Below are 19,444 nucleotides of genomic sequence, written 5' to 3'. Positions count from 1 at the left end.
TGCACTAAATCCTGCTGACATTGAACTCTGGACTGGACCTTCTCACATTCAAAATGGTTGGCTTTAAGGTTTATGCATGTCGGGAGAAAATATGGAATATATTTAGTCTGTGTTACAACTTGTAAGCTGCCACTTTCAATGATTAACATCCTTAATAAAGGGACAAACCTGAGACTGAACTGCACAAACCCGATTTAGTGATGTGCTGCTATGCAACATCATGAGACAGCATCTTTTTTCTCACACGGGGTCAGCTGTTCTAATGAAAGTCACATCATGACAAAGTTGAAAAATATCTATCAGGGACTGAGGGAATATTTGTCCTGCTTTTTAAACAATCCCCACGAGAGAAAGAGGTATGGGAAACCAAGTGCCAAGAGACTATTCATGGCTTATCCCGATGGCACATTTGAGACTGACCTCATACAGCCCCTATTAAGAACTATAGTGTTTGTATTAAATATATTGGATAGAGCAACATGCAATGTTATAATATCCTATATTTATTACAGGAATATTACATTGATTATTGGAGTTAAAAAGTACCATAAAGGTACAATAAGGTCACTATAAAGACAACACTGAGTGCCACAGACACAGTATAAATCCCAATAGGGACATTATAGGACATGAAGTGTGTGTGAGTGAGTGTGTGTGTGTGTGTGTGTGTGTGTGTGTGTGTGTGTGTGTGTTTAGGTGGGGCAGCTGGAAGTGATCCTATTTAGGTACCAGCGTACAGGACTTTTGTTGGGCCCTAACCCTTATTTGACAGGAAATCCACACTTCAGCCGTTAACGGGCGGCGGACTTAAAGCCCTCCAGAGAGAGCAGCAGGGGGAAGAAATGGTTTGAGGTAAATGCCAGACGCCGGGCCCTTCCTCATTAAGACGCGTGCAGGTCATTTAATTTTTCTTTGGTCCCTTTTCCTCCCTTTGGTCTGCGTGTGTGTGTGCGCAGGAAAGTACCAGCAGGTGTAGAGGTGTGTGTGTGTGTGTGTGCTCAGGGGGCTGGAAACAGCGGCTCTAAGCCTTGGCAGCAGGCATGGAGGTGCACTGCGCACCGTACACACATCGCACCCGCAATGTCAATCAGTGTCAGCGCAAAGAAGAAATCCAGACTCTCAGAAAATCTGTCTTGGGGCAAATTTTTGCAGATTGGTATACCTTTTGAACTACAGCTAGCCCTGTCCCAAGTGCTTCACAAGCCTCAGGTAAATAAGTTTGACAGCTGATTATGCATCGGGGGAGAAGATGTTGGAAGTGGGAGTGCTCTTTCATAACAGACCAAAGCAATGGGAGTATTAACTTCCATGATTTATTTTTACACTCAAAGCCCTGGGCCTATTGCTAAGGATTCCAAAATGTCAGTCATACTGCTGTATTGTTAATTAGAGCATGGGAAGTTTGGTAGCGCTATGATATACAAGACTGATGAGTAACTTTATTTAAATTCTAGCTTAATGACGTAATCAGGGTAACTGACATACATTTCCGAACTGCCAGTAACAATAGGTTCCATTCCTTGGAAAGCCCAATCACGAGCTACTTCTTATCCGATATCAAAGTAATTCCCAGTAGAATTCCAGTTAATTTATGATCACCAGCAAGTCCAGCAGTCTTCTGTCATCACAGGGTTCCTGAGACTTTCATGATTCATGATTAATGCCATTGTTTCATTTTCCAAGTGTAAACTAAAGACGGTTTTGTCTACTTGGTTTGGCTTGTTTCCTTGCTTTTGGCATCTTTTGCTGTTTGTTGGAGTTGCGGTACACCAACATGTAAATTTGCTTTTCACTGACATTGAAAAATAGGTGGACATTTAAAAAATCTCTATTTTGTTGGTGGGGGCTTACGGAAGCTGTGCCTACTGTACTGTCCAAACAGTAAGTCCGAGTATGACTAATTTGTCTACAAAAACTGCAAAGCCATCAGAATAATTCAGGATGTTAAAGTCACGTAAAGATTCCACACATAGTGGATTTAAAGGCTCTATTCTTGTGTCTAATACCTGTCTCTTTTTTTACTCTTGCTTTTCTCTGCTTTCTACTCATGCCTACATAAACACACACCTATTTCATGGCCTGCTGAGCCACGTTAAGAGGTGTGGACAGGAGAAGTGAGGAGGCGGAGGAGGGTGACCCAGAGAGATGGGTAGCGTTCATCATCAAGGAGAGCTGGGAGGTTTTTGACACTGTCAGCTCCCAAGGCCAGAACCTGTCAGCACTAAGAAAAACGCAGACTCAGTTGAGTTTTTTCTAACTTGCACCTATGCCAGGATATGCCAAGATACCCTTGTTTTTACACACAGCTGATGTGCTTATCTAGCTGGCAGCTTCAAGTCTTTGATTCTCGACATTAGGAGCACTTGGCAGAATGTAGTTCAAATGACTAAAACCAGCAATTCCAAACAACCAATGCATGAAATTGCAAGTGTGTCCCTATCTTCTTTTTAGTGGGAATGAAAAGTCCAGCCTCTGCATACTTTTTGGGGGATTTTACCTCGACTCACCTTATCAGGCTCCACATGTCCATGCCTTGACCTGGGGCCTTATCATTAACAGCACTGACCATCCTGCAGGATTTTACCCCTTTCCCTCTAATTACTTTACACCCCAGCTGCCCAACAAACACTCCTCCTGTCCCTGCTTTCCTCCATTCCTGCACATGAAGGAGGCTAATCACCGGTGTGATCTCCCCCTTTTCACCTCTGACCCCCCCCGACACTAGAATAACAACCTCCACATCAGCCCCCCAACCCCTCAACGCTTTCCCCCCCAATTAGGAGGGTGCTTTTCCCCTTGCAGATGACAGATGAGGGGTCAGGGGGTTGTCAGACCCCCTTGCTAGTTTCTCCTTGTGCCCATCGAGGGATGAAACAGGAGGACGTCCTTGCCTTGGGGAGTGACAAGGAAAAAGGTTTAGAAATGGAAGTTGCATTGACATAGATAAATGACTGTCGGACAACTGGGCACAGGAGCCTAAAAAGTTGGGGTGGGAAGCAGATGGGAAATTAGACCTGTTGGATGGAGTTAAAGAGGAAATGTGTTCAGGAAAAAATTGAAAGTTGAAACTGAAAAGGAAAGAATATGAGAAAAGAGAGTAAAAACAAGAATGAAAAATTGTGAAATAATGTAAAGAGAAGCAGAAGTCGGACTAAGAGATAGTGAGTGGATTGAAGGATTGAATGACCGAAGCAAAAACAAATGAAACAGAGAACAGGGGAGGAAAAAGACAGAGAGAGATAAGGCAGCGCTTGCTGCAGTGAACCTTTTTCCTCCGCTGCAATAAAAGCAGAGCTGCAGTCCAATGAATCAAGGCGTTGGGGGGCTTTGCTCTCTCTGTTGTGTGTTATGTCCACTGCTAATGGCCAGCAGATGTGGAGGTATTTCACAAGTGTGGCTTTGGAAAACATTCCCGCACATAAATCCAATTAGGTTGGATCCTGCACACGAGCTAGCTAGCGAATAGGCGAGCGCGCTCACGACTGCCCAAACGCTCCACAGACCCAGTTGACTTAAATAATCAGATTTCTCACAGCTGGTAGTGGAAGATGTAGACTTAGTAATGGTGAAATACTTTCTAAGCTTAAGTAAACCAATGTTCTAATTCAGGATTTTGGCTGTTTGGGTTTGTCTGGTCCTGATGTTGTGGAGGGTGATCAGCTTAGACAGCTCAATGTTTGCTGTTAGGGTTTTCAATACAGGTGGCCTAAAAAACCAGAGTTAAACTATACTAGAGAGAGGAGATCCATGAGGCAATGTACCAGATTGCATTTGAAAGCAGTAGTGGAGCCTAGGACTTAATATCAGGCCAAAGTTGTATCATCAATTGGAAATTGATCCTTCTCCACAGATCACCTTTCCTGGGACCAAATAATGGAGATCAAGTAACCATGCATAAACTCTGTGCCAAACTATTATACCCAGAGGCAGCAAAACTTCAACAAAATCATTTTTCCTCTGAGAGTTGTTCTACAGAACAACATAACCCTCCCAAAGTCAGTTATTTGTTCCTGATAATATAAAGCCTTGTTTTGAGGAGAGACTGGTAGCCAGATGACCTCTGGCTTATATCTGATTCTAATAAGAATTGAATGTTATGGGGTGAGGTAAATGGCCTCTAAGACATCAGTATTCAACACTTGAAACAAATCATGCAAAAGATAAATGTTTGTCATTAAGTCCTTAAATTAAATGTTGCTTCATTCATTGTAGTCTGGCAAGCATGAATAGGTCATTTGCATGGGAAAGGCATCATTTCAGATTTTACATCCTACAGAGTGCTGCAGGGATGATGTATTAGTACTGTCATAGAACAAAACAGGAAAAACTCTTAAGCTTGTGTTAACTAACCAAACTATCTCACCAAAAACTCATTAACCCCCATAAATCTGCCTCAAGGGCTGTACAGTAAAATAGAAATGAAAGAAACCTCAGGATGAGGAACAGGGCCAGGCATGCTAACATTTGCAGCTTAGATTAGAGCAGATAAACAAAGCTTAAAAAAACACCACCACATTCCAAACTCTATAATGCTAAGTATTTGTCATATTAGAGCCCCACGCATACCGCTTCAACAGATGGAGGAATCCAAAACTTGACAGGCCTGCTGTGGATAGTTACGGTTGCTAAGGTATGATTGGACAATCACTGTTCAGGGGTGGGGTTTAACAGACGCTAGATGGCTGACATTGGTCTAAATTTCATTTGTTTAAAAACATGGTCGCTGTTCTGGAAACATTATGCAATGTCCATTTCTGAATAAAACCAAAGAGAATAGATGATGCAATTCTAAAATCTTATAAACTGGAAAGTTTTTAGAGATTGCAGGTGAAGTAATCACCATCAGGAAATCTGGCATCCAGCTGTCAGGCTCAATAGTCTCTCAATGAATGTTTTCCAGAATAGAGCCTGATATAATAGGACAAGAATTTGTTGTCTGTCAAATAAAATTATTTGCAAGCTTTGAGTGTGCAAGAGATTTTCTTATCTTATCTTTTTGACGCACCTGTCCATCAAAACTTTGATACAAGACAGCAGGACAGATTTAGATGGAAAGCTTGCAAATAAAACTAATAACAAATGTTCTGTTTTGCATGGCGAGCTTGGCTAACATAGCTGATAAGTCATATAGTCTACATTCTCCTCATGATGCTTTATGTGAATCCATTCATTCATGCAAGCCAGGTATACGAGTTGACATGTTATGTCCACATTTGGGCTTGACCACAACTGGTATATTTAAAAAAACAAAGCTGCAAACTTACCACAGTTCACATGATCCGGACACTAACATCATCTCACCAATTACAGCAGTGCATACGATCTGACCTAGAGTCAGTGCTCAGCAGTGACTGCAGCCTACTGTGTCTGGATCATGAGCTATTGTTTCTAGTGTGGCAGCTGCTGCATGCTTGCCTGGCACCTCATTCACTGCTAACTGGCTCCACGTGTGTAAAAGGACAGGTCCAGATACATTACATGTACTCTCTGCACACACACTCTGAGGTCCACATATATGGCCGTAAATGCACACCTCGCCACACGCCACAGAAAGACACACAATGCACTCACACACACACACACACACACACACACACACTCACTCACACACACACACTAACTAATCCCCTGGCTTTAGTGGCACAGCGGGAGTGTGGTGGTCTTGTGTGGCTTTATTAACTGGGGTGGGGCAGGGAGAGGTGAGATGGTAGAGTGAGGGATGGAAGGATGGAGGAAGGGGGAGAGAGAGGACAGAATGGGGGACGGGGGGAGTCCCACCAGGTGCTAATAGATTTCCTGCAGCTTTGAAACGTTTGCTTGCGCTGGTCCCCTGGAATGGAGTCAGGTTTCATCTGTGGCAAATTACCTGGACCGAGGATTGACCTCCCTTCAACACACACCCCAGACACACGCCTGCGACACACATTCCGACACACACTAACCAAGTGGGACAGACGTGTACACACACCCACAGTTACGCCTACATAGAACTGACATACATCATCAGTGGTGAGATGCCTCATATTCTTATACATTTTCTCATATACATAGTTCAGCATTTCGGTAATCTGTAACACAACTACCTTATCATAAAGATTAGAAGCAGGGGGAAACAGCTAGCCTAGCTCTGTCTGAAGTTAAAAAACTACACCTAACCATGCTATAGGGTTCTTCAGTTTAAGATGTACAGAACTAATGTGGTTTAAGGGTTTTAACATGGGCTTTTTTGGCGATTGTCTCGCTTCATTTGCCAACCTCAAGTGGGCATTCGCGGAAATACAGTTTTCGTTACTTATGCGTTGGCTTCCGGGTTTTACTTTTCCACTTTAGACAGAACTAAGCAAGCTTTCCCTTATATATGTTAAAGGAATATATGGTTGAACATTTTTACGGAAGCCCTAAAGGGCCATGTTTTCATACATTTTATTTCCTCTGTTTTGCCGTGATAACATGTTAATTTAACAAAACTTTGTTTTCCCGAGATAATGATATAATTAATTCGAGATCTCGAGATAATGACTGTGATATCCGTGGTCTAATCAGCCGCACTTAAATTTACAGCGTATTCACTTCCGGTTTTCAAAATAAAGGTATTAAGAACAGTAAGCTATAATTCGAACCTACATTTAAAATAAAATATGTTACGTTAAAGTGTGTCATGCGCCCATGATGAATAAAAAACATACTTAAAGAGGAACTTGGCAACTATTTCAACTTAATAAACCCATTTAGAAATCATTTGGATGGTTAAATGGGCTGTTCCGGTGAAAATGGTGACTTTCCCCGCTCCCCTAGCATCCCCAGGCGGAAAACTGAGGGACTACCCTCCTGTTAAGTTGGAAATAGGAAGTATCGTGAGAAGCGAGAACGAGCGAGAAACACAAACTGCTTTATGGGAATTCCACATAAACGCACACGCCCCCCTCAATACTGGTTAGCCACGCTGGCTATAAGAACAAGCGACGATGAATGTATTACCCACCTCGGTAGACATTGCTCCACACGAAAAAGTTGACCGGCAACAAATGCACATCAGCAGCGGTAGAAAGGGGGAGGAGGGTGCTGCAAGTGAGTTTTTTTTACGACAGTGTTTTGAAATATACATCCCAGAGCTGTAGGGGGAGCTCGTTGAGAAAACAAGGACAAAAGTGAAAACCAGCAAAGAAATGGCTAGAGTTGCCAAGTTCCCCTTTAATATCAAGCATTTCTACTGCACCAATGTGAAGAAATGCCAAAACAAAAGCAGGTAAGCAGGTACAAATATGGAATTTCATTGTTGAATTTCTCCAAATTGGTGCAGTAAAAATGTTTGATATTAAGTATACTTGTATTCGTATATGTGTAGAAGTCAAATATACCATCCATAGCCAGAAATTATTGAGCAATATGTTTTTACAGCACCTCAAATATAATAAAAGATGCCACTTGGAGGTACAAATATGGAAGCTTTGTTTTGGCATTTCTCCACATTGGTGCAGTAGAAATGCTTGATATTAAGTATGTTTTTTATTCATCATGGGGCGCATGAAACACTTTAATGTAGCATATTTTATTTTAAATGTAGGTTCGAATTAAAGCTTACTGTTCTTAATACCTTTATTTTGAAAACCGGAAGTGAATACGCTGTAAATTTAAGTGCGGCTGATTTAACCATGGAGATCAGAGTAACGGCTGGCTTGACCGCAGTTATATCACAGTCGTTATCTCGAGATCTCAAATTAATTATATCGTTATCTCGGGAAAACGGAGGAAATAAAATGTACGCATACATACACTTCCGTACATTTTGGGAAATACACTTCTTTGCTTTCTTGTCGAGAGTTAGACGAGAAGATCAATACCTTAATACTTTCCTAATACCTAATACTTTCATATTTGTACAATCATTATGAAGCTACAGCCAGCAGCCGACTAGCTTAGCTTGGCCTACAAGCTTATTTCCAAAATGTCAAACTATTTCTTTAAGGTAGGTAACATAGGTAACACTGTGTGATTGACATCGATAACTTTATTATCTAAATCTCAGAAAGGAAACAAAAGGGCCCACACAGCAACATTTTGAACTGTTCCTTTAACTCTCTCACCCACTTCCACTGCACTAATTATGCCTTTACCCACATTTGCACTTACTCAGCATCTAATTACCCCTGTGCCACACACACACACACACAGGTTCACCACACGCCAACCCTTTGATAGTTGTGGTGGGAGAGGTGCAGCACCTGCCTGTTTGCATGCTTGTAATTTCTCCTGTGTGTGTGTCTGTGGGTGGTGTGTCTACATGAGCGGTCTGGACAAGTGATGGTTTTTAAATGAGTCACTTTTTCTCAGGGAAGTTATGTATGAGTGTTTATACATACATGTAGGTAGAAGCATTTACAAGTTATTTATCTGTTGTGTGGCCGTATTAGTGTATGTATGTCTTTGTGCGTGGGTCTGTATTGTGTGATGCAGCTGTAGGTTAATTTAGCCACAGTAGACGGGGCTCTGCGTGTGAGAGGATCTTTAAGAGGGTAGTTTTTCTGTGTGTGCCAGACCGTGGCGCTTAATCACACACATTATTATTACACATGGACGAAACGCTGACTCGCTGTCCTGATCAGACACCTGGGGCTCGCAGCAGAGGAAATAACTCACACTCCACCAGAATAAAAGATGTCTGCCTGACTCCACGTCTGTGTTATGTAATTACTTGTATCTGATCTATCTGATATGTGTCCCGTCTCTGTAACAAGAGACTGTAAAACATTGTAACCGTTTGTCTGCCATTGTTACTCATCTGTTTCTGACTCAACATAAATCTGTTTGGTCTGACTGTAAGTAAGGCAATCAGCCAATCAGACAGTTTAGCATGCCGTTAAGAATCTGTCTACCAGTGTAAAAGGAACAATAGTCATAGCAGGGGCCAGATGCTAACAAATGCAATGTAGTATTACCATTTACTCAGTTTGCATGAATGATTCACACTGCATCACTGCTTTGTCAAGAGATTACTCTTATCAATAAAGCAATTGTCATTTCCTTTAAAGAGTCAAATTACAAAAATCTTATTTTCTTACCCTTTTTAAGCCCAGAATCCTCGGCCTCAGTGAAAGGCAAGATCTACCTATTGAAGTATGAATAGAAAAAGACAGCCAGAGGCATCTAGCCATGCACATAGTTGTGGTGTTATTTGTCCTGGTTTGAAGATATTTGTCTCTGATATCTCTTCCACCAACCCCAATACAATAGAGATTAGGGAATTTAGTTTGTGGTTTTAATAATCATAATCAATAATTGTTCCTACCTAATTTTATTTGATCTAGTTTAATGTTGTATTGTGTATACTTATACAACATTATATTGAAGTCAATAAACAAGCTCACAAACTAAGAAACTTCCAGAAAAATCTGCTCTGGATAAGTCACAGACCTTGGTGTAAGTAGTCCTTAGTTCACTGTAGATTACCCAGAGTAATATGGGCACTGCTTTTATGTAAAAATGATAAGTTATGTGTTTCTTGGCCAGGAGTCATTGCTGGTTGCCTGGCAACCATTCAGTGACAATAAGACTCCACATTTACAATTGAAATAAACAATGATTGAAATGTTGGCAAGACAGTGAATACACTTATTTCCAAATATGCTGAACTACTCCTTTAAACTCTTCTCTTTCTTTCGTGTACAAATTACATTACTTTTGCTGAATCAGTAAAAGTTGTATAGATTAATCTTCATCATCAGTTTTCAAGAGTTGCTAAACATTTTTTTTTTTCCTTTTCCTGTTTGGGCATCTTCATTTAAAGACAAAGTTTTGACAGCCTGTTTCTTTTTCACCTTGGGTCTGTCTGCAAACCCCTTCAGTGCTCCTCTGTTTTCTCTTTTCCGCTGCTCTCCTCTCCCCTGAGATAAGGACCACTCATATTTCCAGTCAAGGACAGCTGATACAAAACCGTGGGTGATGTTGGTGATTCAAAAACCACATCAAACTTCCAGTACTGGTCACTACTTGGCCCAATGAGGGAGGGCGTCCCACATCTGCCCGGGGTGTTTTTCTGTTTTCCCAATACAGCTGGGGCCTCCACTTTAGCTTCACTTTCTCTGCAGCCAGAAAAACATAAAAGGAACATGAAAAGCCAATGCTACCAGACTGCAGCAATTACAACAAAGTGAGTACATAAATGACCAGCAGATGAGTCACAAAGTAACAGAGCTCCCAACAGTGATCCAAAGTGGTGCAGAGACAAGGGAGCAGGTGAAGGAAATTTGGAAATCAAGCTGTTTTGGAAATACGAGGCAAAGGCTTTGACTTTGCCAAGCCAATTGTATAAACGTCCGGTTATCATAAAGCTTTTTCCGAGCTTTCATTAGTTTCAAGTTGCGCAAGGCCATGTAAATAATTTCTTCTGCTAATTTTCAGAGGAGCTGCATCAGTTTATGGTTGTTTGTGCATGTAAGGATTATCCTGATGTCGATTGCTCAGTAATATACACCATCAACATCACTATAAACATGCATGCCACTTTTGTTTATAGAAATATATGATACCCCTCTTTTTTCAGTTGCTCAACAACTTATGACTTAATATTATCTTTACGACAATTTTTGAGTAGAGATTTCACCTCATGTGAAGACCACAACGTCCCCCTGCCAAGCTGCTGAAATTCTTTGGTAATGATGCACATTGAAATATAATGTGACACATTCATCCAATGACATTACTCGAGTTTCAGAGTGAGCATATGTGGTCTCCAGGCAATCACACATGAGTTCACTTGAAGGGAACCACTGTTTTGAGATGGACCCAAGACCGCTTTCGTTCCAAAACAGACGTCAGATTGTACAAAATGTACCAAAGTCTTTAATTGTTTATTGAACTGGCAATCTAACAAGGATGTCTACTTTATGCAGTGACTGGCCAGGTGTTTTGAGGTGTGAGGGTTTGAAATAACTATTTTTTTCCCCTTTTTCACTGCACTATTTCTATTATATCTGTCTGAAAATGTGAAAGTGTGTGCCATTGTTCCCATTTGTATTAATAATTGTATCAAGACAACAAAGATCCTCAATAGACGTTTCGAGCATACTGAACCCTTTAGAATCCAGACTCTAGAGAAAGTCTCTTATCTCAGAGTTAAATAGTGTTCAAGAATCCGTCACACATTTCCATGTGGTTATCATAGTGATGCACTGTAACCAAAGGTATTTTCTGGAAACTGCACTCAACCAACACAGAACTACTCCGGACCTGCTCATGGTCAGTATGCATGATGAAAGAAAGCCGTACTTTGACTTTAATCTCCTTCATTGTAATGTAATAGCCTATCTAAAAAGAGTGTAAGGAGTTGCACGCAGTTGCCTGCTGACCCTGAGGGTACAGACTTTCTGAATAAGAAAGGCAAAATCCATCCATCCATCCATCCATCCTGCTTATCCTTTAGAGGGTGGTGGGGTCTTGGAACCAATCCCAACTGACATTGGGTGAGAGGCGCGGTACAAGCTGGACAGGTCGCCAGTCAATCACAAGAAAAAAACCTGTGCAGGCAAAGGGAGAACATGCTAACTCCACACATAAAGGCCCCAGCTGGCAGGTTCAAACCCAGAACCTTTTTGCTGTGAGGCAACAGTGCAAACCATTGAACCAGTGAGGTACACTCAATACAAAGACATTCTATGGAGTATAACATGATATGCTAAACATATCAATCTCAGCTTCACTGTAATGAGAGCCCCTTGTGCCTCATATGTATCACAAGATATCTGTTATAGCAGCTGTGATTGGGTTTTGAGCCTGGGCCAAAAAAATGCCTTTATGAGGTGTTTGAAATTTCAATGAAAGCGTATGCACTTCATTTGGGATCCAAAGCACAAAATCAAAGTAACGACCTTTAAAATTACACAGAAGAGCTAAAAGACAGGAAAAGTGTAGACAAACAATAACCTCAATAATGCCTTGGTGGTCTAATCCTTGCTTTTTGTTGTTGTTTTAAGTTCTGAATGCTGTTTTTTCCCACCCACAAGCCTCAAAGTTGTTCTTTCTTCCCAACAAACATTTGTCTACTGTAGCCCCCATCTGTGCAAAAACGAAATTTTCTCGGTCAGCTGGGTTTGTTTGCAGGCCTGAAACAGGTTTCGTGTGAGGACAATGTCCTCTTCAGTATTTCAAAACCAGTCAAACTGAAGGATCGCTTCCACAGAAAAGGAAGGGAGAATGCAGAAACCATATCTTCTTCATCTCACACGGTGAGGAATGCTAGCCGAGAAGAGGGAGAGAGAAGGTCTTGAGAACTGTACATGCATATAAATGAAGTGAAACACTTAAAGGTTCACTCTGGTGCACAAATGACATGTGACACCATCCCCATACCCTTTGGAAAGCCCATTTTGGAAAAACAAATCTGCCGGAGTAATGAGACTGTTAATACAAATGTAATTACTTACATAATAAACTTTTTCTATTTACACTAGAGGCCGTTTACTTGCAGTACTTCAGGCCAGATATCAATCAGTGACAGAGGGACACAAGCCCAAAGACCTAGGATAACAATCAAAAACACAACAAGAGTGACCTCTCAGTGTAAACCAACTTGGTTTTCTTGTAGCCAGAGGCAAAATCCAGAGCCCCTGGCAGGAAATCCACCGTGTGCTGTTGACATCGCAACTCATCCATGACAGACAAGGAATAACACTTTTGGAAAGGAAGAGTTTTGGAAAAAAGAAAACGGAGTCCAAGACAGACAGGCTGCTGTCACCGGAAAACATGGGTTTTTAGCATGATAATAAATCTTTCAAACAATATTCACTCAAGGAAAGAGAATGCATTAAAAACAGAGATTACACATAGTCAAAAATATGCTAGGCTCACAACAACAGAGATTCCAGCAGGGTTGAAGAAATGAACTATGTAATTTCTTTGCATTACGATGTTGATAAATTATATTTGGAATTTGTATTCAGTTTCTTCACTGAGTCCATTAAATCATACTTGCCTAAAAATGCAATTTCACAAAGTTTTGGTTGATGCTGCTGTAATCAATTTCTGTCACATGGTCTGTAAAATGTGTAATTTCATATTATTGGTCTCCGTATAGTCATTCAACAGCTGTGCTACCAACAATAAAGACCATTTTTTATTAAAACTAAATACTAAAGACATTGTAATTGGTCTCATTTAAAATGTCCCCAAGCACCTAAAGTTTATAACGTCCATAATAAAGAGTAAAATGAGCCTGTAGTTTGTCTTTGGGGGGCAGTGAGGAATAGTGGCACTAAGAATCTGGGCTTGAGCACAGCTGGTTTTAGGTTCAAGTGTAAAGCGGACTGCACTAACGAGAAAGTCACTTACTATTTGATCAACATGCAATAGGGAAAACAGGAATTACTGTAAATTTATGACCAGAGAACATTACAGGTCGTTGTTAATGGATATGTCCTTGAGCCAAATTCAATGTTGTAGAGAGATGTGGCTGGACCTACGCCTCCAACGTTTCTTTTCCTGGACAGTGTTGATTTTGGCTGGACGTCAGGTTCTGATGTTGGCTAGACACTGGGAGAGCAGACTCAGGGTGCTTCCTTCTCATTCTCACACACATTTGGATGGGAAATGTGTGTTGGCAATGTGACAGAAGTTAGTAACAGAAATCTGATCCACTGTGGAAAAAAACAGACATTTTGCAAGAAAAGGACATCAGCCAGAACTCTAAAAGCAATGCAACAGATAGTAATCATAAACTTTTATTCTGAATATACCTTATTTGCACATGAATAAACACATTTTTACTCCCCTGGATTATAAACATTGTTCTTTTTTCTTCTTGTTGAGAACAACATCCGTTTTATACAAATTTTTACATGACTGATTCTGGAGAATCAGGTTCCACTAAAGTGTGACATATTAAAGCACAATCGAGGGAGACTGACAGAGAGGCCCACCAAGACCCTTCCAAAGCGGAGTCTGGCGAGGGGTGACTTGGTGGACACTTCCATCAAGAGCCTGCCTTAAAACCAAAGGCAGAGGAAGATTGACTGACAGGCTGGCCAATCATCTGCCAAAGAGTGGCAACAAAGGTAACAGACACAAAAAACACACATTAAGCAATCCTCAAGATTCCAGAAATAAAAAGGCCAACCCACAGAATCCATACAGAGAGCACCAACAGAATCAAAAACACTTCATATCACATCGAGAGAATATTATTCCTGAGGTGACAGCATCTGATTTTAGCACTTAAGAGTAGAATGGAACATCTGGACGAGTATGGAGCTCATGTTCATTCTCCAGTGTTTTCTGTGCATTTCTAAAAGGATCCATTTGGAGCATTTTAGGTGGTGTGAATTTCCATTTCACGGTTTCATCAGTCCAATGTATGTCTTTGCACGAAATGACTTAAAAGGACCATACCAGTGTTTTTGCTAGTTCAGCCTCTTAACTAAAATTCCATTACTTTCCAGGCAGCCATTGGTTTCCATTCATTTCTGTACAGCTTAGAAATCAATTATTTACTCTTCAAACCTGCAACGAGAATCTGCAATTTGATTTATATACTGTATGCAAATGAATCGTAACAAATGCCTGCCTGGAAGTAGGAAAAGCACACAAACAAGACTAGAGTCTACGGACAGGCTAGCAGCTGCGTGGCTGCTAAGCTGATGTTTACCATGTTCCCAATGTTAGTTTAGTGTGATAGACAGCTAACATTCCTTTTTTTAGCACTAAACAAAAAGCACAGCTGAGGCTAATGGTAATGTCATTAGCTTTGAGGGTATTTAGACACATTGAAGTTTTAGCCTGATGGGGGCACTGGATGAAAAGTGCAATCAGTGCAATAGCTGTTGAAACATTTTACTCAAAGCCACAAATGAGAAGCTTATGGTGGCACTAGAGTAAAAATCAGGGGGAAAAAGTAATCAAGATCCATCATCTCGGAACAATGGATGTCTGCACAAAATTTCAAAACAATCGATCCAATTGCTGTTGAGATATTTTAGTCGGGACCCAAGTGGTGGACCAACATTAGCAATGAATATGTGAAACACTTCCACATGGTTTGCAAAATAATGAGCAGTAATGTAAGGTATTTAGGATTTGTAGTAACTGGTCTGACACCAGCTAAATTACTGGTATGGTCCTAGTAACTAGTAGTGAATCATACGTGGCGTGAACCAATCAGACAGATAGTGCATTCAAACATCACGCTGGCCAATCAGGTTCCCTTTCCCCAGCTGACTCAGACCAGGATGGAGCCAAATGCTGTCCCCCCAAGAGAAAGGCAGTAATAGCTGATCATACCTTATCATATCATAAACAAATGCCTGACATCCAGAATATTATGCTTCCCAACATTACACACTAAAGCAGGAGCACACTGGATATGTTTTTTTTTTTTTTTTTTAATCAAATTGTCAGCCACTACCATGCAGCACAGGGAAACAATTTATGAGACTTACATCTTACCTTGGTAAATTGCATAAATGTTATATTACGATAATAGGTTTCTCCACAAGAGAATAAGAGAGTCCTATATGGCACTTGATATTCTTGAGTGTTAGTATGTGAGGAGCATAAATACCATTGTTAGTTTCACCACATTGTTTTTGTTGGAAGGTTATAGTTTAAGATAGAGGAAAACATTGATAGAAAAAAGTGCACCTCACACCAGTGGAAAGATGATGGTGGTGGTGGAGCTTTGCCACAAAATGAGATGGACAAACAAACACTCCTTGATTTGACTTGGAGGAATGCTTATAATATAAAACCTGACATTGTTGTATGATGTCACAATAATTATTTATCTAAAATTCGGAAGAGGGTGAGACAAATGTTAGTGGCAATGTGGTGCACACAGCTTAGTTTCTGTGGTTTTCACTCCCCCACAGAATTAAGTAGTTTCCTGCAAACATGCGTCAGTGTTTATAGATCAGACTCTTATAAAAAGATCCACTCCCTGGTTTTGTTTTCATTGGTGTACATAATGTCCCCCAAAATCCCCAAATTACTTCCTCTGTTGTTTTGAATCTGAAATTTAAAATGTTAAAGGGAAATTTGGGGGTTTGGGGTAAAACCATGGAGTGCATCTTTGAAGTATTACTTAACAGTTGTAACATGAAGGTTCATTTAGGTTTCTGTCTTTTTTTTATTTTAACCTGTGATTGTCAATTCTTGCCTGGAACCAACTGTAGAATTACTCATCGACAGCAGTGACAAACAAACCATCAAGTGCAGCTGGTTTAAGTAAAAATGACATTTTTGTATTAAGGTTTTAAAGCTTATTTTTACAACAATTACAGACAAGCTTCCTGCCTGACATATTATTTCCTGCCTAATTGAATTTATGTCTTTTTAGTTCTCAATATTGTGTAAATATATTAATTAACCGCAACAAAACATCATGTCCTTTTCTACATATTGCATCTTTGGGATGGATTCATATTTTTGAAATGAATAAAGTGAGTTATTTACTCTTATCCTTGCTGATAGTTAATTAATCATTTATTATAATTTGTTCCATATTAATATTTAGCAGCGTTAATAGTCTGGATTTGGTCCTGTAAAATGTGTTATTATTTATTATTTTGGCAGATTTCTTTTCCTCTGCAGCAGTGGTTTGGCTGATTCGAGCATTTGTTAATAAATCTGAACTGCTCTGTGCTCTGGCAAACAAGATTACACTATTTGAATTAAACCATCTACAGTAAATCATCATCATCATCACACTTAAGTTAGGGTGTTTTGTAAATACATCTAATGGAAAAGAAGGCACACAAAATGAAACAAGATCAACTTATATTGGAGACAATGAAATACAGCAGTAGACAGGATCATAAGAATGGACTGACTGAAGTGGTTTCTGCTGGGTGATATCATACCACAGTATAATAAACTGCAAGAGGGAACCTCACTACTACAAAGAGACAGAGGTTCCACTTCTGTCAGGAGATCAATCCGTAAAGACAAATAACAGCTGCACTTTGAATTGCAGTGCAGATAGTAGTCATTTAATTTACAAAGTGACAGCAGCGAATACAAATGTACTGTGTTCCTGTTTTTCCTGACCAAAATGTCAATTAAAATTCTGATACCTCCCTCGTTCCTTTTCTTTAGTGGTGGCAATAAAACATAGAGTAGCATGCTAGCCACAGTCTACAAAGCTAAAGGGTTCAGCTGACTCACACAGTCCACATGGCACTAGAGATTTTGTCCAATGAGCATGCATAGGACACCAGCCAGGCTCATCCTGACTAGTTAATGCGCACTATGGCAACAAAGTTTTCATTGGAGCAATCCAACACCAAGGTGGGAAATCCAGATAATTGACCACTCTTGATCAGGGCTGATGGTTAGATGATCAGCTACAAAGTTAAAATCCGTACACTCAGAAGCAGGCGCTCTGTGGCAGTTGAAGTGTTGGTGTCTATGCATAAACATAACAATGAACATGATTTCCACACTGCAAATACAGTATCTACATGAAAGAACACCAGGGTGAAAGTAAAGACAATGCATCTTGTGAACCCTCAGAGATACTGCAACATTATTATCAGCAACCCAACAAAGGCAAATGAAGGGCATAAGCTTGTAATGTAACAATTTGGCGTCTGTTACTGCAATCTTAGCCGAATTCTCAACCACAAAACAATAAATACCTATAACTAGCCACTGCAAATCGATTCAAAATAATATACGCTTGCAAAGGGCAGCGCTGTTTCTGGCAGTGGTGAATAAAACTGCTCAACATTTAAATAAACAGAAAGTCCCCCCCATTGTGATTTAAATCCCTCTGACACTATAAGGCAGTCCGATATCTTTCATCAATGACATCAAGCCAGAAAAAGTCGCCAATCAAAATTATTCTCTGGATTCCTTTAATCTCAGATGGCGGGAACCATTGACGGGATGAAGGATAGGCATAGGTCGAGTTCTTTCTCATCTTTCAAACCGATTTCTTCCATTACACACTTCTTTCATAACTTGTACCCTTGCACCTGGTGAAATCACTTAGAGAAACCCCTGAAAAGGAACGTATCAAAAGAAGAAACGGGCAGGACGTAGGGCTCACAGGTTTTTGTTTGTTTGTTACAAGCGCTTCTCATCAGGCGTTTGTCATTTCGGTGGCAGCATTGCATGCTGGTTGCCATTTTGGACATATCGGAGGGAGAGAGAAGGACAGACGATGTGATCATGATGTTTAGAGGTCATGATGGGATGGCATGGTGTCTGGAGCCAGTCAAAACCCAGAGGAGCACTAGCTGAAGTGCCACCATTAGCCAAAGTGAGGGGCTCAGGCTGGACACCCCGCCACAGTCAGGGTCCTGCTCCTGGTGTCAAGCAGAGAGGAAAAGAACAGAAGTTAGTGATTGTTAAAGCCAACACATTAAACACTTTTCAATTGACCATTCACTAAACCCCTTCCCTGAACAGCAATTGTCCAATCATAGCTTAACAACCATAACTTGGCACGGCAAACCTGTCAAGCTTTGTACCAGTGTGCATGGAGCGATACTTACTATATGTAAGAAATTGATGTCTTTGTCTCTTTAACATAAGCTGCAATCATTAACATGCCCGGCTAACTGACCACATTAGTTTTTGTGGTTATGGGTTACATCAAAAAGCCCCATTAATGACTAGCACATCCATAGTACAGAATTCAGTCCAGGAAGCTATCAGAGTTTAGGCTAGTGTCCTGCTCTACTGGATTTCAGCAGTTTTCAACCAAGCAAACCCTGCAAAAGCTTTTTCTCTTATTACTTTAAAAGTACCATAACATACCAAACAGTGTAGTGTTAAAAGGAAATAACACTCAAACTGCAATACAGTTGTTTATTTTATGTCTGTTAAATTTTTGATTGTTTATTTTATGTCTTGTTGATTGTTTATTTATGTCTGTTAAATTGTTGATTGTTTACTTGTCTTTTCTATTTATAGAAAATGTATTGTTTATTGCCTGTTGCACCGTGGGTCCTAGAGGACTGAAATTTCATCTGTGCTGTATGTCGTGCATATAGCATATTTGACAATAAAGCTGACTTGACTACAAAAGCTATGCTTTTTCTTTATTTTCATGCACTTAACATGGATTATGGACCGACGGGAATGCAAATTTTTTGCCTGACACAAGTAGATTAGCTTTAGTCTTAGTCTCTGATCATTATTTTATGTATAAAGTTATCAAATGCATATTTAAGACACTTTAACAGTTGTAACATGAAGGTTCTTTTAGGTTTCTTTTTTTTAGCTTTAGTTAGCTGGAAACATTAAAAAGTTAGTCGAAGCTAAATCTGCCATCTTTATCATTGTAAACTACCTATGTGCTGTGCAACAACTGAAAGCTTGACAGGTGTAGCAAGTTAGCAACTCTAACTAAAGGTGGGGCTTTGCAAGCGGTTGACTTGCTACTACTATTATTACTACTACTACTACTACTACTACTACTACTACTACTACTACAGGGACCAAACAAGAGGTC

The 19,444-nt window shown here is 40.3% G+C and overlaps 1 protein-coding gene across 2 annotated transcripts in view; it reads right to left on the bottom strand.

The window, feature by feature from the left end:
• Positions 1 to 13,696: 13,696 nt before the first annotated feature.
• The window catches only part of cacna2d1a (calcium channel, voltage-dependent, alpha 2/delta subunit 1a), an 87,995-nt gene continuing 82,247 nt past the window's right edge, over positions 13,697 to 19,444 (bottom strand). For both annotated transcript variants that reach the window (XM_051392426.1, XM_051392427.1), the window contains one exon: positions 13,697 to 18,293. In XM_051392426.1, the coding sequence (XP_051248386.1) occupies positions 18,257 to 18,293 (37 nt within the window). In that variant the 3' untranslated portion in view covers positions 13,697 to 18,256. The remainder of the gene's footprint in view (positions 18,294 to 19,444) is intronic.

Source organism: Dicentrarchus labrax, unplaced genomic scaffold (genome assembly GCF_905237075.1).
Source record: "Dicentrarchus labrax unplaced genomic scaffold, dlabrax2021, whole genome shotgun sequence".
In the NCBI taxonomy this organism is placed as follows: domain Eukaryota; kingdom Metazoa; phylum Chordata; class Actinopteri; family Moronidae; genus Dicentrarchus; species Dicentrarchus labrax.
The sequence above is the reverse complement of the archived record's forward strand: the minus strand, read 5'-3'. Positions and strand labels throughout refer to the sequence as shown.